General features: G+C 42.2%; 1 protein-coding gene across 1 annotated transcript in view; it reads right to left on the bottom strand.

The window, feature by feature from the left end:
* Positions 1-26,879, bottom strand: part of MORN1 (MORN repeat containing 1) — a 3,597,386-nt gene that overhangs the window by 914,238 nt on the left and 2,656,269 nt on the right. The window contains exon 12 of the mRNA XM_044063000.1: positions 9,317-9,468. Coding sequence (XP_043918935.1) covers positions 9,317-9,468 — 152 coding nt within the window. The remainder of the gene's footprint in view (positions 1-9,316; positions 9,469-26,879) is intronic.

The raw sequence follows: 26,879 nt of genomic DNA, 5'->3' as shown, positions 1-26,879 counted from the left end.
CACATTATTTTTTAACAAGGATTACTAGCTAGTCTGGTAATGCCATGTACTTACAAGTGAAGCAATATGTACAAAACTATACTTTGGACCTCCATAAAAAAAAAACACATACCACACATTAAAGAAGCAGACCATCCTCAAAAAAGTACAGTTGTGAATCTAAACATACCATAACAGTAGATGTTTGAATGTTAACTTCTGCAGTAGCCTTAGGTATATGTGTTATATCATGCCAAGGATATAACTGCCGGACAGCTTCCAAAGCTTCAGGGCATCTTCCATGTGCCCTAACTTTCTGGCAGCTCGAGCTTAGCTGACTAAAAGACAAGGATCCAAGCCCTTCACAGCTTTCAAAACAACAGAGAGAAGGAGGCTTACCCTGAAAGGGCAATGCTAGAAACAACAAAAAAAAATAAATGTCCATACTCTGGCATTAACAACAGACAAAAACACAAGGGTGATGGAGAGAGGGAGTGGAAATTGCAGCAGGAATCATCCAAACATCTACTGTTATGGCACATTTACTTACACAGCTATACTATGTTCATCGTATTGATCACTGCTGCAGTAGCCATACCTTATTGGTAGAATATCATAGCTTACATTTGGGAGGTGGAAGGAGAAGAGTCCAGGAGCCCCAGGAGAATGGTCACTGCAAGGCCTGACCTAGATCTAGAGAAGAAATCAAGCTTATAATGCTTTGCAAAAGTATGTAGAGAGGAACAAGTTCCAGCTTCTTGAATCTTCTAGAATCCAACCACATTCCAAAAGCCATAGATGAAGCCAAGGTCCTGGTAAAGTGGGTCTTGACCCTGCCTTTGTGCAATGAGTAAAAGGTGATAGCCTTAGACAAAGATTTGAAAATAGTCTGTTTTAACTCAGGTTGTGACTTCTTTTTATCTTCACAAGAAATGAACAATTAATCCAAAGATCTAAAATATTTAGTTCTGTCAAAATAGTACCAGAGTTGACTGAGGACATCGAAGATATGGAGTATCCTTTCTGCATCATTTCCAGGTTCAGGAACGAAAACAGTGAGATGGATAGTTTGGTTTAAAGTAAACTTAGATGTCAATTTAGGCAAAAAGAAAGGGTTAGTTCTGAAGGAAACCTCTTCCCTGTGGAATGTGATATAGGGTTGATTCACCATAAGAGCTTGCAACTTAGATAGACTTCTTGTAGAGGTCAGAACAATCAATAAAACTGTTTTCTATATTAAGAACCTCAAGTCAGCCAGGTTATCTTGTTCAAATGGTGCAAGTGTTAGCTTCTCTAACACAAAATTAAGATTGCATGGTGGGGACAACCAGTTTTCTTGCAGACCCCTTAAGAAATTTTGACATAAGAATGCACTGAAAGGGGGGGGGGGGGTCCATGGGCAGACATGCTGAAATGGCCAAAAAATGAACCTTGATAAAGAAGTAAGAAAGGCCATAGGATAGTAACTCACACAAATATTGCAAAAACAGAGAACAACTAGCCATTGATGGGTGTTGATTATGCTGTTTGCAACAACTAGGAAACATTTTCCATCTGCTAATAGGACAATGGACTCGAACTTCTCCAAATTCAAATTACCACAGGCAAAATGCAATACCACTTCCTTTCAAGCTATAGGCCCACCTCAGTGACCCAGGAATCCCACAACATGTATTTAAACATATCATAAACACTCAACATCCACCTAATACCATATTCATGGGCAACTGTAATTACCCCACTATTAACAGGGAATTATATATGACACAAACTTACAGGAACTAAGATTTCTGGATTTTTTAGATGCATACTACCTAGACCAGATTGTCAATGCATCAACAAAGGGTGCGACCATACTGGATCTGGTCCTCACTAATATGGGAAAGTGCTGCACACTCCTTAATATAATGTCTTCTCTGATAAGGTCAGACCCTCAAATTGTCTCCTTTGAAGTTAAATAAAACCTGAAACCCCAGCTAACCCTGGAATATTCAGGAACTGCTCTAAGGTCAACTTCCTACTATTAAGTGATACCCTAGCAAAATGTCAAGTCCCCATAAATACTAAGAACACTGCTGCCTTAACAGAACTGTTCACAGAAACCCTATACAAGAATGTTAATAGCTGAATAGATGAAGCTGTACCCGCCATGAAGAAGTACAGAGCTAACTCAAAAAAACGAGCCATCCTGGTGGAATCATAAATTCAATAGGGTGTATAAAATAAGGAGGAAAATCAGGGTAGAAAATTAGGAGATGCAGCTCCCAGCAGGATAAACACACGCTCATCAAACTAAACAAAAAAACTCAAATGGAAAATAAAGTCAATCAAAGCCAAACTTGAGGTGCATTTGGCTTCCCAGGCCAAGGATAGCCACAAGGCATTCTTTATCTATGTCCGTAACCTCAAAGGCAATACACAATTGTGTGCAGAGCTCATTGTAAATGGATCCACCTATACTAAGTCAGAATATATAGCAGACCTACTAGCTGACAAATTCAAGTCCAATTCTACCCTCTCTTCCCAGTCTTCTTTCAGGAAATACCATCAAATATAACTCCCCCTGCTATCACAAGGGAACAGGTCATTAATGCTTTCTCTAAGGCCAAGAACACTGCATCAGTGGGCCCAAACAATATCCCAGGATGCTTTCTAAATAGCATGAAACATGACCTATCAGGCCGTTTGTAATTGCTATTACCTGTAGCCTCCAATCAGGCATCATGTCTCCTGAATGGAGAACAGCAGCAGTTATTCCTCTGCACAAAGGTGGACCATCTACAGACCCTGGTAACTACAGACCCATAAGTCTGAATAGTCTCATATGAAAAGCCATAGACAAAATTATCATGGAATTGATCAATAATTACACAGGAAACCTCCAGACACTGGGCCCAACCTATTTTTGTTTTATGAAGGACCAGTCATGCCTATTCAACGTCGTGGACTTCTTTGAGAAGGTCACCAAAGCAATGGATAGCAAAATGGGTCATAATGCCTACCCTGACCTGGCCAAGTTATCTGACACAGCATCCCACTCAGGTATTGTTGACAAACTTAAGACTCTGCCTTTGACTATTGCTTGTCTGCAGATGTAAGCACATAAATTTGAAAGGCATTCAACTCTCTGAATCATCTTTGGTCCTTGGGATGTCTTCCAGTTGTTACTGCAGACAAGCGATAGTCAAAGGCTAGATTACTGTCAAAGTGTGTCCTAATGTCCCTGACTACTGGGTCAACTCTAAGGGTTGTATTGTCAGTATGATAGTTATCAGGGATGGATGACTTCCCAAATGATACTAGTATGCATTTCTTGGCATTTAGTTGTAGTCCATGGCTCTGACACCAGTTGTTTGTCTGTGTCAGCCCTTCTTGGAGAACATTTGCTTCAGTGGGTGATAAAATGACAGCTCCTAATTTGCAATATTCTGCAAATTTACTCAACCAGAGGACACTGACATTGGCCTTGACATCAGAGAAGTAAATGCCAACAAGAAGCAGTCCCAGGACTAATCCCAGAGGGACCCCACTTGTGACTGGCCTTTTTGTTGAGATGGACTCCCCATTTCTAACTTCTGGGTCCTGTCTGTAATGCAGCTGTATCTACTGGGTCACATAAGGGTTTGTATCTAACGTCTTAAGTTTGTCAACAATACCTGAGCGGGATGCTGTGTCGGATAACTTGGCCAGGTCAGGGTAGGCATTATGACCCTTTATAAAGTCTTAAACCATGCCTCTGATATAAATAGGACATGATAAAGAGACAGGTTTTCATCCCAGAGAATACCCCTTTTCTGGAACAGGCTTTCCATTCATGTGAAGCAGAGTACCTCCCTAAATCAATTCAAGTGTAACCTGGACAACTGGATGGGGAACAGGAAATTAATCTCTGGTTTGGCATCTATGTCTCTGATGGTTCATTTCCCAGGACCCTGCTTGTAAATGTTTTACCTTCCAAGCCCTTGTTTACACTTATCAAGGGTCCCAGAACTTGTTAGAGATTTGGGATGTATGGCCAGACTTAAAAAGGCCCTTGTGGTCATTAGCCTAGTAAACACGTATTAACCTATGAACCTAATATATGATTTTCTAGTGGCAGACTTTCTTGCCTTCATTAGTACCTGTTGCATGTCCACAGTAGACAGGTGCCTAAAGGAAATTAAGCCCCTATAATCCAGGCAGTCAAATGAAGTTGACTGATGCTGGGGTGTATCAAACACCACTGATCTAGTGTGAGTAGATCCAGTCTGAGCAGAAACTTGTGATAATTGCCCCTGGCCACTTCCAAAAGAAAGGATAACCATGGTTGCCTAGGCCAGAAAGAAGTCACCACAATGATCTGCAAAGATACTTTCTGAATCTTCAAAAGTACCCTGGATATTAGTGGAAAGGCATACAGGAACATTCTTGTCCAAGGAAAAGAATCTGTCTTCCAAGCCTTCTTGCATAGAGCCCTGGAGCAGAATCCTGCCAGCTGATTATGCAAGGAGACAAAGAGGTCTACTTGAGGAACTCCACCCAGAGGGATCAAATCTTGGAAGACCCCTGATTTTAGTTTCCAGTCATGAAGGTCTGCTCTTGACCTGCTCAGCTTATTTGCCACACAATTTTTCTCTGCTGGAATGTAAGATACCTGTAAAATGAGAATGTGCTGTGAAGCTATATCCTAAGCAAACATGACTAGTGTGCAGAGGGGGTCGGACCATGTTTGTTGATGTACCACATGCCTGTGGTATTGTCTGTAACAACTGGAAGACATCCCAAGGACCAAAGATGATTCAGAGAGTTGAATGCTTTTCAAATGTATGTGCTTACATCTGCACTTGGTGTCCCCACACACACTGCCCAACAAAGTCCAAACCATCTGTGGTTACTGAGTGCTTTGGAACAGAGAGGAAGAAAGTGAGATCAGAATTTTGGGAAATCTGTTGTCTCCACCAAGTGATTACCTTTTTAACAAAGTGCAGATCTGAAAAGACAAGTAATGTTGGTGCTAGGACCAAGAGGACTTTATATACCACTGTCTATTTCTCATGTAGAGTCTTACTAGAGGTATCATGGGAATCATAGAAACCATGAGACCCAAAATCATGAGGAATTCTCTCACAGTGACCAAACTGAGTGTAAAACCCTACAAATAGATCTAGATATAAATCTATATTTCCTGTAGAAGAAAAGATATTTTAACTGTAGTGATTGGTTGACATCTCAGAAATTCAATCCTGTGAGGAGGAGTCAAGAAGGACTCTGGAATGTTCTCTTGGAATCCCATTTTGTGTAAGAGATTTCACATCCAAGAAAGTGCTTCCTGACACTGTGAAAAAGATTCTACAAAGATAAGCAAGTCTTCTAAATATGGAAAAATGGATACCCTGTAGCCTGCAATGTGCTAGAGATGGAGCTTTACACTTTGTGAACACTCGTGGTGCAGTGAATAGCCTAAAGCGTAAAGCAGAGAACTGATAATGTGATCCAAATACACAATACCTTAAGAAACGCATGGTTTGGATAAATAGGGATGTGAAAATAAGCCCCCCCCCCCACAAAAAAAGGAGGAATTTCCTCCCTCTGCCATCTGTAAGCTTGATGAATGATCGTTAGAATCCATTTGTCTAAAACTATCTGGTACCAAACAAAAAATGGAGATTCAGATTTTCTGGAATAAAAAAGGGACAGTCAGTGTAGAAGGGAGAACAAAGTCTCTTAAATAGTCATTCTGTCGTTTGGACTGTCCTTGGATTGAGGAGTTTCCAGAATTCTTCTTGGATCCTTCTTTTCATTTCTTCTTCTTAGACATCTGTTTAGCTATATTTTGTTGAGATTGTTTAGTCTGTTTCATACCAGTTTGGATACGGAGTTACTGAATCCCTTAGAAAATTTGAAAAACAAAGGATGAAGAATCTTAGAGATTCCCTGTATCAGCACCCCTTTCATCACACATTTTGATCACTTCTGCAGCAGACGGGCCAAAAAAATAAATCTCTGTCCAAAGGAGAATTTAAAATATCACTTTTAACATCATGTGAGAGATTCTGAGAATGCAGACATGCAAATCTCCTTAAAACAGTACCAGTGGCCATAGCCCTTGAAAAAGTATCAGCAGAGTCATACATATACTGCAAGCAATGAGTAGTGCAATGAGTGATGACCAGAACAATAGAAGACATTCAATTATTTAAAGCAAACTTTCCTCTCAAGAAGAAACTGCAGATAAAGCATTTCTATGGATATGGGACTGGCACAATAGTTAAGGTCTTTACCTCACAAACACAAGGTACATGGTTTGATTTTGTCTATGCTTGTAATAGTCTACAGATTGATAACCTAGTATTTATTTTTTTATTTTATTGAACACTTGTTTACTGGGAAAGTCCGACTGGACACATGTCTTTTTTTCAGCAGAGGCCCGGGGAGAAAAGCTCCATGAGTAATAGTAAATTTTAATGCACACATTACAATAATCAATAAAGTATAAAGTAAACAAAATGCAGTATACATAAGAAAATACAAATTTGTTACATCTTGACAACAAAATCTATGCTTTGAACATGGCTAATACTATTTGCAAAATATGACATGTTAAGATATAAGGTTAAGACAGGTTGGAAAGGATTAAACACTGGGGAAGAAGTTGGATGTGGTTGGGTATACTGTGATGTGTCAGAGCATTCATGAGGGGTTAGTACAGGAACATAGCCACTTATTTTTTAGATAAGCTTTAAGTGTTTGCTGAAAGTGGTTAGTCGATGAGCTTGATAGAATGGAGCTAGGAAGGGAGTTAAATAAACGAGATATATAGCTGGAAAATAAAGATTCTCCTGCAGTGTTGTTTGCCTTGGGGATGGTAAGTAAGTTCTTATTGTCAGAGCAAAGTGGTCTGCTGGAACTGTAAGGAAGGATGAGATTTTGAGTGCAGGGGTTCTGGTTGGTTGAGTTACAAATGAGAGAGTTGGTTGTAAAGAATAATGTTGGGAAGCTCAAGCCAGTCTAGTATCCTTAATGCTGTACAATGATGTGTTCTATTTGGGCAGTCAGATGCAAACTTAACAATTTTATTATGACATACTTCTAGTTTAGATAAGTCAGTTTTCCTAAGATTATTTAAAATTGGAGAGGCATATAGTAAAGTGGAGAGCAGATGGGTTTGTGCTAATGTAATTTTTGCCATTTTGGTCAGGAACCTTTTGTGCCTGTATAGACTTCCAAGTTTTTTATGGACTTTTTTATTGTTAGGGAGACATGTAAGTCAAATTTTAGGTTATTGTCTATTTCCACTCCAAGAAGCTTTGTATGAGTTGTTGGGGGGATGACAGTATTGTCTTGGCTATTACGTTAAATGGTGGGCATGGGATAGATGTCTTGTTAGGTTGGAAGAGTAATAATTTAGTTTTGTTTGGGTTCAGGATTAGATGGGCATTGACTAACCATGTTTCAACAGAAGTGAAAGATTCCTGTGTTTGAGAATGAAGAGCTGATAGAGAAGTGGCAGCACAGACAAGTGTTGAATCATCTGCATACTGTATTATACAACCATGTGCAGTAGCTGCGTGTAGGTTATTACTGAAGAGGGAGAAAAAGAGAGGCCCTAAGACAGATCCTTGGAGGACACCAATGGATAAAGGAAGGCGTGAAGATAGGTCGCTTTGTCACAGAACAGATTGTTGACTGCCACATAAATTGTTATGAAACCAAGCTGTGGTAGATGGTGAGAAGGATAGTTCAGTTAGTGCATCTATTAGTTTGGAATTGGAAATCATATCAAAAGCTTTTGATAGGTCTAGAAAGATGGCAGATACAAAGTTTTTGTTATTCCCGTGATGGTTTATGGTATTAGTGAAGGATAAGAGAGTTGTAGTGGTACTATGTGATGGACAAAACCTATGTTGACTGAGAGAAGGTTATTTGTTAGTAAGAATTTCATGACCTAGAGATGAATATACCTTTCAATTAGCTTAGAGAGAGGTGAAAGAATAACAATTGCCCGATAGTTTGTCAATTCTGTGAAAGATCACCCTTTATGAAGTAGGATTACATGGGACATTTTCCACAGTTGAGGGACCTTGTTTTTGAGAATGGCTCTATTTATAAGGATTGATACTGGGAAGGCTATAAATTTAGTTGCAATTTTGAGGTATTCACTGGGTAAGTTATCTATGGCAAGTGTAGTAGGTTTTAGTTCTTGGAGTAGTTTTTTATAGTGGCTGTATATACATTGTTCATATATTAAGGTTTGTTCTGACTTATTGTGAAAGTATGAAGTTCACAGGATAAAAAAATGTCTATCATAAAATGGGGAGAAAGAGACCGGGGCATTGCTGGTTGTAGACTTGGCTGGTTTGGTATCAGGAGTAGGGGTTTGCTGCTTGGAAAGGGTAGTCATAGATTCGGTAAAATGTTTGTTAAAAATGGTAGCTATGCTATCGGAAATGTTGTGGATGTTTGAGATTGGTGTAGTACATTTTACTGGGTGAAGGATTGACTTTATAGCTGTCCGGAGTTTTTGAGGGGTTTTTTAATATGTGTTTTGAAAGTTATGATAGAAACCTTTTTTGAAAGTTTGGCAAAAATATAATTTGGGGTTTGTATGCATTATAATATATCATAGTATTTATAAAAAGACTATGAATGTATTGACTATTATCACTGTAAAGAATATTTCTTACTGATAACATTAATATTTATACAGTTGTGATGGCTTTTTATTGTTCACAAAATATTTGCCTATGTTTATCTTATGCTTTTTATGTTTATTTTTCAGAAAATGCTCTGTAATGCAAGATGCATTTAGGTTGCTAGTAGTGTGACATTCCACACCACAAACAAAAATAAAGAATGCAAATTTTTTTTCACCTCAAAAGGAACTTATATTCCCACCAAAGGCAGAGCACAAGCTGACTGTCCATCCTCAAAAGCCTCAGAGGAGCATACTCTTCAGTGGCAGAAAAAGTCTGAAGGTCTTCGCACCCAAACTTGTCTTTTAGTCATGTTAGCTCGAGCAGCCAGATATTTTAGATTTATGGAAGTTGTCCTGAAGCTTTGGAGGCTGGCCTGCTGTTTTATCCATGCAGGATATAACCCACATAGTTAAGTTAGCTTTTTTTAACGTAGCTCATATTGTCAGACTTCCTTAGGCTACCCACATGCCCCACGAAAATACCATATGTGGCTTCAACATTTAAAAAAACACTAATTTAAGGTAGAAAATTACATGGGAGGGCAGAGACAGGGACATAACATCTATGTGGGTACAAAAGAATAAACAGGAACTACCTCCTGTTGGAGGACGTCATATGCCCAGTTCAGTGCAATCAGTCATATTAACCAAATTCTAGCTCACCTTTTCCATGTCATCTGAATGCATAAAAGGACGGTAGTTTGCAGGAGGAATTGCAAGCTGTATGTCTTTAAAAGTTGCACTGCCTGATTCCACTCTCTGATTAGCTGGAGGCAAGACATTCTTGTCCTCAAGACCTGAGGACCATGCATCACCTGTTTAGTAAAGAAGGGAGAGGTAAAATATGTCTGCATATTTACAATCACATTTTCTACATTCGCAGTAATGTATTTGTATACAGTTGGGGCAGTAAGGAAAATTAGAAGTTATGTACCTACCATAATGTTCCATGTTAGTTGTCTTCTTCTCGCCTTCTTTCTTGCTGGATGGGTTCGGAGCCGATCCTCGGCTCCGACTCGGCCACTCTAAAAGCTCGAGAGCTAGTTTCACTGGCTCGAGGCTCCCCTATATCCCACAATGCTAGGCGGTAACTCCTCAGATCTCATTTGAAAGCTAAGGCCAGCAATAAAATTCCATAAGGAACAAAGAAGAAAACTCTTCTAGGGGTCTGTCCTGGCTAGGGGGAAGGAGGGTGGGACACAAGAAAGAAGGCGAGAAGAAGACAACTAACATGGAACGTTATGGTAGGTACATAACTTCTAAATGTTAAGTTGTCAATCTCGCCTTCATTCTTGCTGGATGGGACCGTGTCCCTAGCACCTTGTCCCGGGTGGCCTATCGGAACAGAAACTTGAGTACAGTGGAACCAAAGTTGGCTCGGTCTCTAGAGGCCAAGTCCAACTTATAATGAGAAATGAAGGTATGGGGAGAAGCCCAAGTAGCTGCTGAACAAATTGAATCAATAGGCAGCCTGTCTTGGAAAGCTACAGAAGTGGCTAAAGCTCTAGTTGAATGAGCCCTGGGTTTGGATGGCAATCGTTGATGTCTTGTCTCATACACTAGGGTAATCAATGAAGTAAGCCATCTAGAGAGAGAAACTTTAGAGACTGGAAGGCCCATTCTACCTTCGGCATAAGAAACAAACAGTTGGCCAGATTTCCTGAATTGTTTGGTCCTGTCTAAATAGTACCTAAGTTGGCGATGAACATCTAAACAGTGTAACTTTTGTTCTGACCTATTAGAATAATTAGGGAAGAAAACAGGAAGCTCAATGGTTTGATTCAAATTTGCCAGTGAAGCTACCTTGGGAAAAAAGGACGGGTTAGTACGCAAGGACACCCTATCCTTATGAAACACAAGATAAGGGGGTCGACTACACAAAGCATGGAGTTCAGAGACTGTTCTAGCTGAGGTGATAGCTACTAAAAAGAGTGTCTTCCATGAAAGTAATTTTATAGAACATGAAGCCGCAGGTTCAAAAGGGGGAAGAATTAAGGATGCCAGAACCAAGTTGAGATCCCATTGAGGAGGATGATCTCTGATGGGTGGTTTGAGTAAAAAGACTCCTTTTAAAAAGGCCTTGCAGAGTTTGTGAGACATAATAGAGGACTCTGAGACTCCAACATAAAAGTTCGAAATTGCAGCCAATTGAACTCTAATGGTAGATGGGGACGAACCTGCATGGAAAAGTTCGGCTAAAAAGTCTACAACTGTTTGAATAGAAGCAGTGAAAGGATCTATATTCTTTGACTGCGCCCAATAGGAGAAACGTTTCCACTTGCTATGATAAATCTTCCGAGTGGAAGATTTATGAGAGGCAATCAAGATACCTCTGAGTGAGATATCAAAGGAAGCCTGGCTAAGGTCGGAATTGGAGGAACCATGCTGTGAGGTTCAGAGAGGGAAGGGAGAGGTGCAACTGACCCGACTGATGGGTCAAGAGGTCTGGAACTGGGTCCAGATGCCAAGGTTGTTCCAACAGATAACGGTGGAGAAAGGGGAACCAAATTTGTCGAGGCCATTAAGGGGCAATGAGGATCATAGAAGCTTCCTGAGCGATGGCTTTCTGTATCAGCTGGGATATCAGTGGGAAGGGAGGAAAGGCATATAGAAGTCCCTGGGGCCAAACGTGCACTAGAGCGTCTCTGCTGGGATGGCCTGGTTGGGGAAAGAGGGTGAAAAAATTGTCGCACTTGCTGTTTTGGGGAGTAGCGAAAAGGTCGCAGCAAGGCCTGCCCCACTTTCGAAAAACTTTCTCCAACACTGAATTGTTCAGAGACCACTCGTGAGGCATGAGAATAGCTCTGCTCAATTTGTCCGCAATCACATTGGACTTCCCGGGGATGTGCGTTGCTGACAGAAATCTCTGAGAAGAAATCGCCCATTGCCATAGTCTGAGTGCCTCTCGACATAGGGGGTAAGACCTGGTTCCACCTTGTTTGTTGATGTACCACACTACAGACATGTTGTCTGTTTGTATTGCTATAGTTCCCTTGGGAAGAGAGACTTGTAGGGCTTGCAATGCTAGAAGCACTGCTCTCATCTCTAGGACGTTTATGTGCAAGTGGCACTCGAACGGTTGCCACATGCCCTGGACTGTCCTGCCCTGGAAATGCCCCCCCCCCACCCGATCAGGGAGGCGTCCGTTGTCACTGTAGCAACCGGAGGGGGAGGGACAAAAGGTCTCCCTAGGAGGAGCTGAGGAGATGTGATCCACCAAGAGAGATGACTCTTGCACGGCTGAGTTATCCGAATAGGATGGGACATTGGAAGGCTTTGGTAAGACCATTGCGTGAAGAGCATCCATTGCAAAATCCTCATATGGAAGCGAGCTAATGGTAGGAGAGGGATGGCTGCCACCATAATTCCCAAGACTTTCAGGATCTGTCTGGCTTTGACTTTGTTGTTCTGCAAAAGAAGAAAGACCTGTTTGTGTATGTCTGCTATCCTCTGCTCTGTGAGTCTGGCTGACATCTTGACTGTGTCTAGATTTGCGCCTATGAAAGTAATAACACGACAAGGCGACAAGACAGACTTTTCGTAGTTTATTGAAATGCCTAATGCCTGACATGTGTGAAAGATGTAGTCTCTGGCGAGGAGTAAAAGATGCTTGGTGGGGGCTGTAAGGAGCCAGTCGTCTAAATACGGAAACACCTGGAATCCTTGATGTCTCAGATGAGAGTCTACCACTGCCATACATTTGGTAAACACTCGGGGGGCTGTAGTGAGACCAAAGGGCAGGGCTCTGAATTGAAAATGACTGGCTCCCAGCCTGAAGCGGAGAAACCTCCTGGAGTATCGATTCATCTTGATGTGATAGTACGCGTCCTGGAGATCTATAGAGCACATCCAGCTGTCCCGTTCCAAAAGAGGAAGAATGGACTGCAGCGTGACCATCCGGAACTTTGTTTTCTTGATAAACTTGTTCAAGTTGCTGAGATCCAAAATGGGTCTCCAGTCCCCTGTTTATTTTGGAACCAAAAAGAATTTGGAGTAGGTTCCGGATCCTACTTGGTCTGCTGGCACTGGTTGAATAGCTCTTTTTGCGAGCAGCTTTGAAATTTCTAATGCTGCTTGCTCCCTTTGACTGGGTGGAACGTCTGGAAGGGATTTTTTGAACAGCTTTGGAATGAAAAGGAAAGGGATTCTGTAGCCTTCGGAAATGATAGACTGTACCCACTTGTCTTGAGTTAGGGATAGCCAGGCTTTTGGGTACAGTGACAACCTTCCCCCCGACTGCCTCTGAAGGTGGACAGTCGGGCAACACCTCAGGGATGCTGAAAAGGCTTGTCGGAAAAGGATTCTCGACTGCCCTGATTCTGCGGGCCCCCTCTGCCTCTGGGACGGCATCTACCATTGTTGTTCCCCCCTCTACCTCTAGAGGGGAATCGACTCTGTGCGTCAGGCAAGTCTCCTTGAGATTGTTTACGGAACCACATCTTTCCCCCCTTCTGACTTTTGGGGTAAGGTCTAGAAGGAGTAGAAAAACGGACTCCGACGGCAGAAAGAGTTTTGCCATCAGTCTCGCACCTAGTCAGGGTTTCCTTCACTTGAGGACCAAAGAGGGATGATCCATCAAAGGGGGAATTAGTGAAGGACGCCTTAAAGGGGTCTGTAAAATTACAAAGCCGCATCCAGGTGTGCCTACGCAAGGCTAAACCTGTACCTGCCGCTCTATTTGCTCCATCAGCCGCATATGAAAGGAGGCGCATGGAGGAGTTGGTTATAGAATTAAGGGTAGCCAGCTGAGAGTTCATCCTGTCCTGAAAACCCGCAGCTGTTGGGTCCTTCAACATCTCACTCGCTTCCTTGAGTAAGTCCCTCTGAAGTCGAGTAAAATGACACAGGTAATTCAGCGATCTTATAGTAAAGGTCGCTGATGAGAACATCCACTTCCCATACCTGTCCATCGACCTAGACTCCTTGTTAGGAGGATGAACAGGCACCGAAAGATCAGCTAACTCCTTCTTGGTAGCTGCAGCCACCACCATAGCATCAACAGAGATGCCTTTGGTCAGAAACTCTTTATCCTTGGGGGCCGTGATGAACTTAGATGGTCTCCTGGGGGTGGGTTCCACTGAGTCAGGAGCCGCCCAAGCCTTCTTTGCCACCACTTGCATAAGGGGGTCAAAGGGAGGGGACACCCAGGAGGTGGAAGGGCGAGAGCCAAATGCCTCAAGGTACACTGATTCATCCTCTGAAGGGTTGAGGGCTGGCCAATTCCCCTTCTGTTTTAAGATTTCAAGGATGTCTGCAAAGGAGACATCTTCAGAGGGGGAATGAGGGGAACCTTCAGAATCCTCTAAATCAGTGTCAGAGGTGACAGACTCAGGGGAGTCAATGTGCTTCCTCTTACACTGCCTCTTCCTAGGGGGCTCTCCTACAGGGTCAGGAGAGGCCTCGGAAGAGGAGGAGATCCCCACAGGGGAAACTTGAGGAGCTGGCTCTCTACGGTCGCGGACAAGCGAGTGAGTAGAAATCACCGGAGGCACCATGGAGGGAAGGGCAGAAGGAGCCGACTGTGGATTAGAACCTGGTTCTAACACGCTCCTCATGACCTCAAAGGCACCCCTGTCAGGCAGAGCCGGGGGTCTCCGTTCCGAAAAAATGGAAACCTCCCCCGGCACCGACAGTGATGGCTCCGAGGCCGATGTCGGAGCCGAACTCACCAGCGCCGAAGCACCGAGAGGGAGAGCGGGGTCGGACAAGGGTCCGATGCCACTCGCCCCCTCGGAGCCGACGAGGGAAGTCCGGCGCCGAGATTCTTCCAAGGAAGACATCGGAGCCGACGACGGAACCGAAGACAAAGGTATCGGTTCCGACGCCACCACAGTCTCGGGTCCGAACTGCCCCGGCTCGGAACTCAAGGGAGTCAGAGGAGGAATATTTTGAGTGGTGGGGACAGTCTTCGACTGTTGAGTCGGACTTTGAAGCATCTGGGCTAGTGCCTCGGACTTAAGAAGTCGACTCACTACTCTCTGAAGGTCGTGGTCCGATAACCTGGAAGACCTAGAAGAGTGAGATCTATGGCTCCGTTCAGACAGCAAAGGTGATGCTGGAGCTGAATGAACGGAGCCGATAGATGGAGAACGGGACCTCTTCTTAGTGTTGGCTCCGACAACTTGATCGGAGCCAACTCAATTATGTCTTCCTTGGCTCCGGCGGGAGCCGAGGACACCGTAGGTACATGAATTTGAGATTCATCGGCTCCGGCCGGAGCCGATGTTCGAATGGACTTAGAGCCCCAAGAAGTCGGCTCAGAGGCTGGAGCCGAAGGTCTGGAGGACTTAGAGGGTCTCCCCGATGACTGAGTCGAGGGACCCTCAGGCTTTAATAAGCCTCTTAGAATTAATTTATTTTTTTGCTCCTGCAGGACTCTAGGGCTGAAGCCATGGCAAACAGCACATGAGTCCTGCAGGTGCAAAGGTCCCAGGCAGTAAACACAAGAAGTGTGACCGTCTGTCAGAGACATCTTCTGACAGCACGAGTCACACTTCTTGAAGCCTGAGACCTTTGATTCTTTGGACATGTCCAAAGAGAAGTAAAAGTGTAATCCCAAACACACACACACACACACACACACACACACACACACACACACACACCGATTACACTTCTGAAAATAAAACTTTAAATTTTAACTTACAAAGTTTTTAAACAAAAATTTCCCTACAAAAACACAGACACTCCAACTACCAAGGGAGAGAGGGAGAGGGCCTAAAGCCCGAGGGAAAGGTTCGATAATTTAGGATAGGAAACTAGTGAAAAATTAACTAAAAGGGGATTAAAAGTATTTAACTATTTAAAAGTTATAAAAAGAGCTAACTTAAAGGGGGGTCTGACTGACTAAAACTGTCAAAAGATTCAACTAACCTGAGCCGATTGAAAAAAGCACCTCGATCGCGTAGTGGCAAACGAGATCTGAGGAGTTACCGCCTAGCATTGTGGGATATAGGGGAGCCTCGAGCCAGTGAAACTAGCTCTCGAGCTTTTAGAGTGGCCGAGTCGGAGCCGAGGATTGGCTCCGAACCCATCCAGCAAGAATGAAGGCGAGATTGACAACTTAACATCAATTGGTTTCAATACTTTTCTGCTTTCTGCTTTGACTGTGCATAATCAATCTACTTCAAGTAATAATACTTCCTTATGGTAATAGATCATACTGATCTAGACCAATCAATTATATAGAAAATGGCCAATGAATACTATTTCCAAGTGCTTGTCTAAGACAAAAGACCCACATTTGTTTTTTTCTCTGCAAGCAAAGTTTCAAACAGCCACATCCAATGGACTCTGCCCTCTGTACACACTATAACAAAATCAATTCCATGGTCATTTCCACCTTGGGAGAAGGGGTAAACCCCTTTAACATTGCAAACTAGTTTGTCAGTCAGTTAAGCCATCAATTAATGCAACTGAGAATATTACATTCCTCAGATCAAGATCAAACCTACCAAAATGCCAGTAATTGCAATATCAAACATGACAGAAATTTTTGGTAGCGTCTAAACAGTAGTAATAGCAAATCCTAAAAAGATGGCAATATAGCAGCACTACAGAGCAAGCCCAAAATCATTGGAGACTTAACCCTGCACCAGTAAAGCAATTAACAAATACAACAAAAGGTGCAGTGATTCTGAAATAAAGGACAACAGATGTATTGCATAATCTATATCTTATACAAGCTTTCATGCCCTGGCACTTATTCAGGCCAAATGCAGAGACTAAAAACTATGCTGGAAATATACAGCTCAAACAATTAGTTATGAAAGCAATTATTATTAATGCTAGAAGCTTGATAATGAATTGACCAAACACACCAGTATACACAAAAAACTATTCCATGGTCACTTACAAGTTGGGAGAACGTAAACCGCTTTAACATTTCAAACTACTTTCTCAGTCATTTAAGCCATCAATCAATGCAACTGAGCATAATACATTCCTCAGATCACGTCTACCAAAAATTCCAGTAACTGCCATACCAAATCTGCCAGGAAGTTTTAACAGAGTCTGAAGAGCAGTAATAGCAAGTCTTAAAAAGATAACAATATAGCAGCACTACAGATCAAACCCAAAATCACTGAAGCAGAGTTAACCCTGCACCAGTGAAACAATTAACAAATACAACAAAAGTGCAGAGGTTCTGAAATAAAGGATAACATATTTATTACATAATCTATTTAGTATGCAAGCTAGCACTTATTCAGGTCAAATGCAGAGACACAATTGTTAGTACTAGACACTTGATAATGAACTGACCAAACAGACCAGTATACACAAAAAAATACCATTGTGTAAGAACTTGTCATTATAGTAGATGTCCAAGTAGATTGTTGTTGCAGTATTGCTTATATATGGGAAGTATCTTGCCAGGCATACCCTATGTCTGGCCAATATAACAAAGCATGGGCGCCTTTGTCTTGTGTCATTCATTTGACCCACTTCCCAAGCTTAAGAATGTGGACTGGTGTATAAGGGATGTAAGGACATAGATTTCTAGGTGTATACTAGGTGTATATTATGCTAATGACCAATAGGGTCCTTATAAGCCTAGCTGTGCAATCCAAATGTGACCCACAATTTTGATTTATATAGTGCAAGTGACTTACTGACTGCTTCCATCCATCAGAGACAAAAGCACCTTTCCAGGGGTGAATTTCCAGTTACCCATCCATTGGTCCAAGTTGCGCTTAAATAGAGATAGGGAGGAACTTGGCTTCACATGGATGGGGAACATGTTCCAGAGAATGGGAATTCTGTAAGAAACATAACTGTCTCTCCAAAAGAGTATATTACAACAGATGGAACTTGAATCCACAATGCCTGGCTTAGGAGGTCAATGCCTAATCTGTTAGGCTACAGGAGCCTGACATAAAAATCCTAAAGACTTTCTTGTCCCAGACCAAGAGAAAAGATGTAAAAAAGGGAAATGTACAATAGATGTGACATTAAGAAAAGGAAGACATGCGTAGCATATCCACCTCGGCCAAGAAAGAGGAAACATAACAGATAAAGAAAGACCTGGGAATTGGCATAATGGTTAAGGTGTTTACTTCGCAAACAAGAATTACAGGATTTGATTCTCACTAAGGAAAATTAGCTAGACTTAAAATAAGCCAGAAGGGCAATTAACTAATACCTATAAAGGAAGAAGGGTATCAATACTAGAACAGTGATCTATTCAAACATGTTTAGTTCTTACGCAGCTGTACTGTGTCCTTCATTGATCACTGTTGCAAGTATTGCTTACATGTGGAAAGATTCACAAAGATTTTTATGATATCTGTAAGGAGGACTGAGGAGTGAAAATGGAGTCTAATATTTATTGGAGGATTGATGTTGTTAAGCCAGCTCTTGTCTTGGAAAGGGCATCCATTTTATAGGGTATGTAAAGATGTCTATGAAGGACCAAGTGGCTACTTCTTGAATGGATTTTGAGTTCAGTCCCTTGAAAAAGGTACCAGAGGAAGAAAAAGTTTTGGTAAGATGACTTTTGACCTGGCATGGAAGGGATTTTCCATAAAAGGAATAAAAAAAATAGCAAAGGAGATCCATCTGAAGCTAGTCTGCTGAAAAACAGGGTAACTCATCTTTTTATCCAGAAAAGAAATGGTCTGTTTAGAAACAGGTCATCTTTTTATCCAGAAAAAAATGAATAGTCTGTTTAGAAACAGGGTAAGCCATCTTTTCATCCAGAAAAGAAATGAAGAGATGATCAAATTTTCTAATAGTCTTAGTTTTGTCCAGATAAAATAAGCTGTCTATAAATGTCTATGGATGCAAAATTCTTCCTGCCTTATTTTGAGGTCTGGAGAATAAAATGGATAAGTTAATAGGCTGGTTTAGTAATAATTTTATTGACAATTTTTTGTATAAAGGAAGGATTAGTCTGAAGGGATACCCTCTCCTTGTCAAAGAAGAGAAAATTAAGACAAGCCATAAGGGTATGCAGATCACAAACTCTTTTTGCTTGAGGAACAGTCAACTTTTCCAAGATATAATTCAGTTCCCAGGAGGAATGGGTTTTCTTCATGCTGTAATGTGAAAGATGCCTTTTAGAAACTGACATCAAAACATAGAGAAAGAGGTGGATCTAAAGGTAGGTGGAGATGGCTGACATATGTATTTTAATGGAAGAATATGCCCGTACTGAAATGAGCCACACAGATAGGAAAGAATAGTAGAGGAATGCCCATATGATCAGCGTTCTTTTTTTAAAATTTATTTTATTTTACTTTATATTTGTTTACCGAGAAAGTCCGACTTGGAACAAAGCCAATTTTCAGTGGAGCCTCGGGGAAAGTCCGATCTAGCTAAACTGCAAGTATTTCTGCTTCTTGAACTGTTTTAAACTGTTTAAAGTTGTTTTTGCACCTGCACTTTAAAGTTTGTCCTGTTTGTTGCTTTTACCTGTTGAGGCTACACACTCAAGTGCACTAGCCTGTGTTACATATTTATTGCATTTTCCTGCTGTTTGTTGCAAAAAAAGAAAATGTATCCTTGTTTCCCATCTTTCCTGACCTAGAGTAGTCCAAATACAGGCTTTGCTGTATTCTGGACTTTTGGAAAGTTCCTGTGTTGCCTATTTCCTTTCTTAGATAAAGGGAGGCTTCTTTGTTCACCAGTATCTATCCCTGGAGGAGTGTTCCCAGCACAAGAATCTGGTAGTCTATTGGCCGTTTTGGGCCAATTTCTAGCTCTTTCAAATCCCCCTGTATAAAACCAGCTTTAACGTGGCTTTGCACGATTTTTTAAATCATTCTCGGCTCCACAAAGTCTGCTCTTCACTTTTCCCCTTAGAACTGATCTAGTTCTCATAATAAACACCCTATTCCCACTCTAAAGCCTGGCACTTGCTCACTAAAGCAATTATATAAGTCAGCACTAAAAAATTAAAAGCACTACACCCTCACAAAATCCCCTTGAGTACTTTGTTCCCCATTGGCCCTTTTTTCAATTATAAAGGAATTCCCAATACTATTCTAGCATGTCCAAAGGTCAGTTGTCAATCGCCTCTCCAGTCCAGCTGGTGAATCTGGGAATCTTGAGGCAATGTTACAACTGCCTCATGTACACAGACAACCCTCTCCTCCTCCCAACAAATTCCAACACATGTGAGAGATGCAACCATACAGCCAAACTGGAGGCTAAGCTCTCTCAACTCAGTACTGGCGTAACCAGTCAGGAGGAGAAGGAAACCACACTCACTACAATTCCAGTCTCACACAGACCTACCACGACAGCAAACCAAACACATAAACACACAAAAACATACTCGGAGGCTCTAAATAAAAATCTGCCTAAGCAGCAGAGACCTCCAAAGCAGACACCCAAGCAACCGCTACCCCAAAACAAAACACATGCAACACATAGCTCACAAAGCCAGTGTGCCGAACAGTCACAGCCCTTAAGGCTAAACAACACACCTGATACACTTCTAAATAGGTGACTCTATCATCAGGCACACTGACGTCCCACTCACCAGGCTGAACAAGAAGAAGGTCACGGTGAGCTGCCTGTTAGGCGCTAGGATCCGCCACATAACACAAGTACTCAGGTCACTCCAAGGTAAGTACAAATATGACTCAGTCATTGTCCATGCTGGTGTGAATGAAATGAGAAATACCTCCCTGGACTACATGAAAAGAGACATAGAGGAGCTCTCTGAGCATATAGCCCAGGCCAGTATGGCCCTGACCTTGAGTAGCATCTTACCCTCACCAAGAATGATGCCACAATATGAAGACAAGACGATCAATTTCAACAATTGGCTTAAGTATTGGTGTCATTCAAAGGGGATCCAATGCCTGTCTGCCTGGGATGACATGCTCGACAAGCCAAGATGCGTCGCTAGGGACGGCTTGCATCTGTCACCCCTGGGCTTTCGGATATTGGCAAAGGCTCTTGCCAGCCCCATAGTGCCTTTTTTAGGCAAGGCTCAAAAGACAAACCCACCTCCATAGGTATCACAAGGGATAAGAAACTAACAGTAATGCTACTCAACGCCAGAAGTCTAAACCTCAAGATGCATGCACTCGAAACTCTCCTTAGCATGGAGAACATCGATATCTGTGCAGTAACAGAAACCTGGTTCAAGGCTCCCGAGAGCACCCCAGCACTACCAGGTTATACCTCATACCATGTTTTTTGGCCCCAAAACTTGGACCGAACCACAAAAGGAGGGGGAGTATCAATATTCGTCAAATATACCCACACCTCCAGGTTGGTGGCACAGCACGAAGCATCAGAGACTATCTATGTGCAACTAACAGTGGGTAAAACTGCCTTCCAGTTTATTGCCTGCTACAGACCACCCTCCCAAACCCAGGAACACCACTTGGCCTTCCTGAGAACACTGGAAAATATGAAGGTCTCTCCAAACACCATTATATTGGGCAACTTCAACTACCCTAACATAGACTGGGAGCATTACTCTAGCTCCAACACCCTAGCCCAAAGGTTCCTAGAATTTATAAACTCAAATGCTATGGAACAACTTGTTGCCACTCCCACAAGAGGGGAAAACATACTGGACCTGATCATCACCAACATGGGGACTCTATGCTCCAGACCAGAAGTGTATCCCTCACTGGTAAGATCAGACCATAAACTAATCTCACTAGATATTCACATCTCGACCCCAGCCCCTGCCCAGAAAACCACAGTGAAAAACTTCTCTAAAGCAAATTTCGCACTCCTCAAAACTGAGGTGGAATCCTTCAAAGCCACCGGGCCTGTGGAAAATAAGGCCCAGACCGCAGAATCCTTTATAAACGCATTCTATGAACACCTTCAGGAATGCATGGATCATGCAATCCCAAATAAAACCAAGACCCAATCCTCCAAAGTTAGGCGTCCTGTCTGGTGGACCCCAGCCATAAACAAACTATACAATAGAAGGAGGAAGCTACTACATGATAGAGCAAAATCCCAAAAAGGGAAGGCATCTATGATCAGTATTAGTAAAAAACTACGGGCACTCATAAAATCGTCTAAGGCCAGCTTCGAGAGAAAAATTGCACAGGACACTAAGGATAATCACAAGGCTTTCTTTAGTTATGTTAGGAACCTGGGTGGGAATTCCCAGATATGCTCAGAATTAGTCCAAAATGACAAAAAATACACCGAACCCACAGACATTGCCAACAACCTAGCTGGCAGGTTCAGCGCAAACTTCTCCCCCCTTCCCCACCAAAAGGGCAAATATCTATCCCAGCAGAGTCCTGCCCCCCGACATCTCAGATGCTCAGGTAAGAATCGCCCTCTCCAAAGCAAAATACACAACATCAATGGGACCAGACGGTGTCCCGGGCTGCGTCCTACATGAACTCCAAGAAGAATTAAACCCAAACATAAAACTACTGTTCAATCTCAGCCTTACCACAGGATATGTACCCAAAGAGTGGCAAACAGCAACAGTGGTCCCTCTCCACAAAGGTGGTGCCTCAATGGATCCTGGAAACTATCGCCCCATAAGCTTGACTAGTTTGGTCTGCAAAGCTATGGAAAGGATCATCATGGACCTCATAAATAAAGATATTGGGGACCTACAGACACTGGATCCTACCCAGTTCGGCTTTGTTAAGGGCAGATCCTGCCTCTTAAACCTGGTCGATTTCTTTGAAACAGTCACCAAGGCCATTGACAAAGGGAAGGTGGTCCACACAGCCTACCTGGACCTTGCAAAAGCCTTCGATACAATACCCCACTCGGGCATTATAGATAAGCTCACCAGCTTAAATATAAACCCCTATGTCACTAGATGGGTTGCAAACTGGCTCAAGGACAGAACCCACATGGTTAGAATTGCTGGAGCCATGTCAGACTCCAAACCAGTTACAAGTGACATCCCACAAGGCTCAGTCCAGGGACCTCTCTTGTTCGGTATATATTTCTCTGAGGTACAGGCTAACACGGAAGGACTGTGGCTGACCAAGTTCGCAGATGACTGCAAACTGGGCACCATAATAGACACTCCAGCTGACACAAGCATCCTACAAAAGGGCCTTATAGAAACAGACAACTGGTGCCAGAGCAATGGCCTCAAGCTAAATGCCAAAAAGTGTATAGTCGCCCTCTTTGGCAAAAACAAAGTGCCCACAAATTACCGCATAGGTGGTAATCCATTAAGTACAGAAGAAGTAATCAGGGACCTGGGGACCCAATTTGATAGCAATCTCTCATTTGACAACCATGTGGCCAAAGTGGTTAGAAAAACATTTTATATAGCCCACCTAATCATGAAGGGATTCACATCTAGATCAGGGGAGGTCATTGTGCCTCTTTACTCATCCCTCATTAAGCCCATAATTGAGTACAATGCCCCTTTTGGGATGTACCTTACCAGACACCTGCAGCAACTGGAAAGACCCCAAACGTACCTCACCAAGAGGATCAAAGGGCTCAAACAGTTGCCATATGCTGCCCGGTTAAAGAAACTCCAGCTCTACTAAGTGGCATACCGCCAGCTCAGAGGCTATCTGTGCCTGATGTATAAAGCCATGTCCAACCTAGAATTAATGGACATGCTGCACCTCAGAAAATCCAAATCCCATTGAGCTATGCGCTCAAGAGACTTGAACCTCAGCACTGAAATAAAAAGGACATGCTGGAGGGACAGATTCATAACCCAGAGGCTCCCTTCACTCTGGAATAAAATCACAGTCCAGGTTAGGCAGAGTCCCTCTTTGACTCTCTTCAAGAGGAATCTTGATGAGTGGATGGGAGATAGTAGGTTTACCCCGGGTATCACTTCTGTGTCACTGTTAGACAGAGGCACAGTATACTAACCTCGAAAAAGGGCATAGAAAAATTCATTTAAAATGGGTGGCGAAAGCCAAACACACTCTGACTAGGCTTATAAATGCCCTAGGGCAGATAGCCTAGTATGAACCTATGAACCTATGAGAAATGTTCCAGACGCATGTCTTTGTAACGTGGGAGGTAATTGGCATACCCAGAGAATACCCACTTGAATGCAGGGAGGACATGCAGACTCCACACAGAAGGCACTCCAGTTGAGAATCAAATGGAGAACCTCTTGCTATGAGGTGACAATGCTACCACTGCACCGATTTTCTATTGGCACCAAATGGAAAATATATTCCTTGTGGAAACATAAATTTTTTTTATCGCAGGTTTTCTAGCCACCTATAATCCTTGTGGCATGTCATAAGAGATGGTATCAGAATCCTATCATCCAAACTGCCAGGTTTATAATTTGTAATTCTGAGTGAATGAATGGCCTTCTACAGTGTGAGCAAGTCCATCCTGTGGGGTAACCTCTGGTGAATGCCCTTGACCAGATGGATAAAGAAGTGATAGCCAATGTTCCCTCTGCCAGAATGGGGATCACAACAGAATCTTTGGCTGCCCCCCTTGCTTCTGAGCAGGGTCTCTGTAATCAAGGAATGGCAGAAAAAGCATAAAAGAATTTCCTTTTCCATAAGAATGACATGGTGTTCATTCTCCAAGCCTCTGAGCATGAAACTCTGGAGCAAAACAGTCTGAGCTGTATGTTCACAGTGCAGGCAAACAGATCCATATGGGGAGTTCCTCACTGATGGATAACCTACAGGAAGACCTCCCTGTTCAGCATCCATTCATGAAGGTCTGCCTTGGATCTGTACAGGTAACTTACCATTGCATTCATCCTTGAGGATAACAAACTGTCTGAAGGAGGAGGTTGTGCTGGATAGCTATCTCCCAGGCTGTCACAGAAAACTTTCAGAGATGATGCATTTTTGTCCCTTCTTCTTTGTTGATGCACCACATTACAATGGTGTTGTCTGTAGGGATTTGGATGGTTCTTGGAAACCATAGGTAATGTAAAGAATGAAAAGCCAGGATCAGGGTTTTCATTTCCTTGCCATTTATGTGGTGCTTTCTGTCCTGCTATCCCCATAGACCTTGGACTTTTATGTTTTGAAGCATCTGCTGAAAATTCCTGGCAAGGAGAGGTACCAAGAAAGGGCACATCTGAATTGATGTATATCTGGTTGATCTCAGCAAAGGAATTCCTTCTTCATGAAAGGAAATATAAGAATTAAGAGACTCATGGGGTGGAAGTGATGTGCCTAAATAGGCTTGAGGCACCACTGAATCTCCCTCATGTAAAGTCTGGTTAAAGGTATCATTTTAATGGTTGGAGCCATGTACCCAAGGCCCTCAATATCTCACTCTATCTCTCTTTTGCAGAGGTCAATTCTACAGGAGGGAGGGAGAGACTGAAAATAAGGGATTAGAAATTGCATTGTATCATGAAGAACTGTTATCCTGGAGACAGTGTTCATATAGCAGCTATGAAAACCATATCCTGAGAAGGTAGAAGGACAAACCTTTTCAAAGTAATGGTGAAACACATTTTTAAGAAAAAGATTCATGGTGAACGCGAGATCTTGAATAAGCTTGTCCCTTGAAGAAGTCTGTAGAAGAGGACCATCTAGGTATGGGTAGACATTTATGCTCTGGATCTTGCAGAAGGCTATAAATACTCATGGAGCTGTAGAAATATCAAAGTGCAAAGCAGAAAATGTAAAATGAAATTGTAAGGCAATAAAAAAGTCTTATGAATTTTCTGTGTTCTGGATGAATGGAAATATAAAAATAGGTGTCCTTGAGGCCCAGGGTAACCAAGAAAGCTTGAGGAAGGAGCATTTGGTAGAAGAGCTTGCAATGACAGCATCCTACATTTTGGAATCATAAAGAAGGTGCTGAGGACTGATAAATCTTCTGCTGGTGGAGGGGGACTAGTTCTATAATTTCCTGATGGAACAGTCCTGAAGAATAGGTAAAACGTGGAGTTCTTGGTTTATAGATACTTGGGGTATACCAGAATAAATTGGAGGGAGAAGCCAGATTAGTCTGTAGCCTTTCTTAATGGTGTGAGAACATAGTGATTTGGTTGTAAGTCTCCACACTGGAAGACAGTGAGCAAGCTTTCTTGAAAAAAGGGTAAAAGCTGACCTGGAAGGGAGAGGATTGAGGCAGATAGTCAAACTGGATGATTTATCAGGAAAGGTACCATAAGGCCCTGTGAAGTTTGATTTGTATTTCTCCTGATACTTCCTTTTAGAAAATGTTTTACCCTTTTGCTGAGATTTCTGGTCCTTTTGAAAAAAATGTCCCAGTCTTGGATTGATAGTTTCTCTCGAATTTTGGGACAGGAGAAACAGATATCTGTTTAACAGCCTGCATAATTTTATCTCTTTCTTCAGATTCTTGAAGATTTCAGCAGTTCTGGGGCCAAATAGATTTTCTCTGCCAGATGGGAAACAATAATCTGGACTTGACGGCTTTGGATGAAGAGTGCAGTACCTTTGCCAAGTGTACTTCCTTAAATAGACCGAGTAGCAAGATGAATCTGCAGCATAAAAAACATATTTAAGTGTTTCTAGCTACATGAGTAGCATAACTGAGCAGAGACAAAATGAAAGATTTATTTACTGATTCAGGTAAGTCTGAAGCTAACTTATTCATGTCATGCAAAATAGGTAAAATATATCAGATTCAGATCATATGAGTTTGATAGTTAATGTCATGGAAAGAAACTGTAAGTGTACACTTTCATTCTGCACCTATTCATAGCCCTACTGTCTTTGTTATTCGGCATAACATTAGTAGATGGAAACAGATTAGTGTGTTTGTCAAATTTAGTGGATATTACTGATGGGTCTGAAGAAGGATTCCTATTGAGAAACATATGCTTGTCTGAGACATTATAAAACTTTTTTTTACATACTGGAGATTGGGACTCTGGATTTAAGCAAGCTGTGGCAAAGGTATCTTGTGAGACCTTTAATAAAAGAAGGATTGTAGTAGACCTAGGAACTCTCATGTACAGTAAGTTATACCTTCTTTGCACATCAAACACTTGATCCTCTCCCCCCAACCATCAACGAAAATGCTGCATTACTTTAAAACATTTGTCCCTAAAGGAAAGTTCCTCTAAGGTAGAATCAGGAAGCAAAATATCCCCATCACTTATGCAAAGTCTGCTGGAGAATGAATCTTGAAGGAGTGAGCCAGAGTCTTTATCTCCCTATGTCTCTTATGAGGAGAGGAAGAATCAGGAGAAGAACAAAACTGATGCAGCCAGGAAGAAGCAGGAGTAAAACTCAATTAAGGCAGCCATAAAGACATAATTGCCTCAAAAATGCAATGGGAGAAGTTATACCACTCTTATATGTCATCCACAGAGGGTAACAGGTGCTGGAGAGGTATG

This window comes from Protopterus annectens, chromosome 2.part1, assembly GCF_019279795.1.
Source record: "Protopterus annectens isolate FY-2018-M chromosome 2.part1, PAN1.0, whole genome shotgun sequence".
Taxonomy (NCBI): domain Eukaryota; kingdom Metazoa; phylum Chordata; order Ceratodontiformes; family Protopteridae; genus Protopterus; species Protopterus annectens.
Note: the sequence above shows the minus strand (reverse complement) of the source record. Positions and strands in the feature narration are given on the sequence as shown.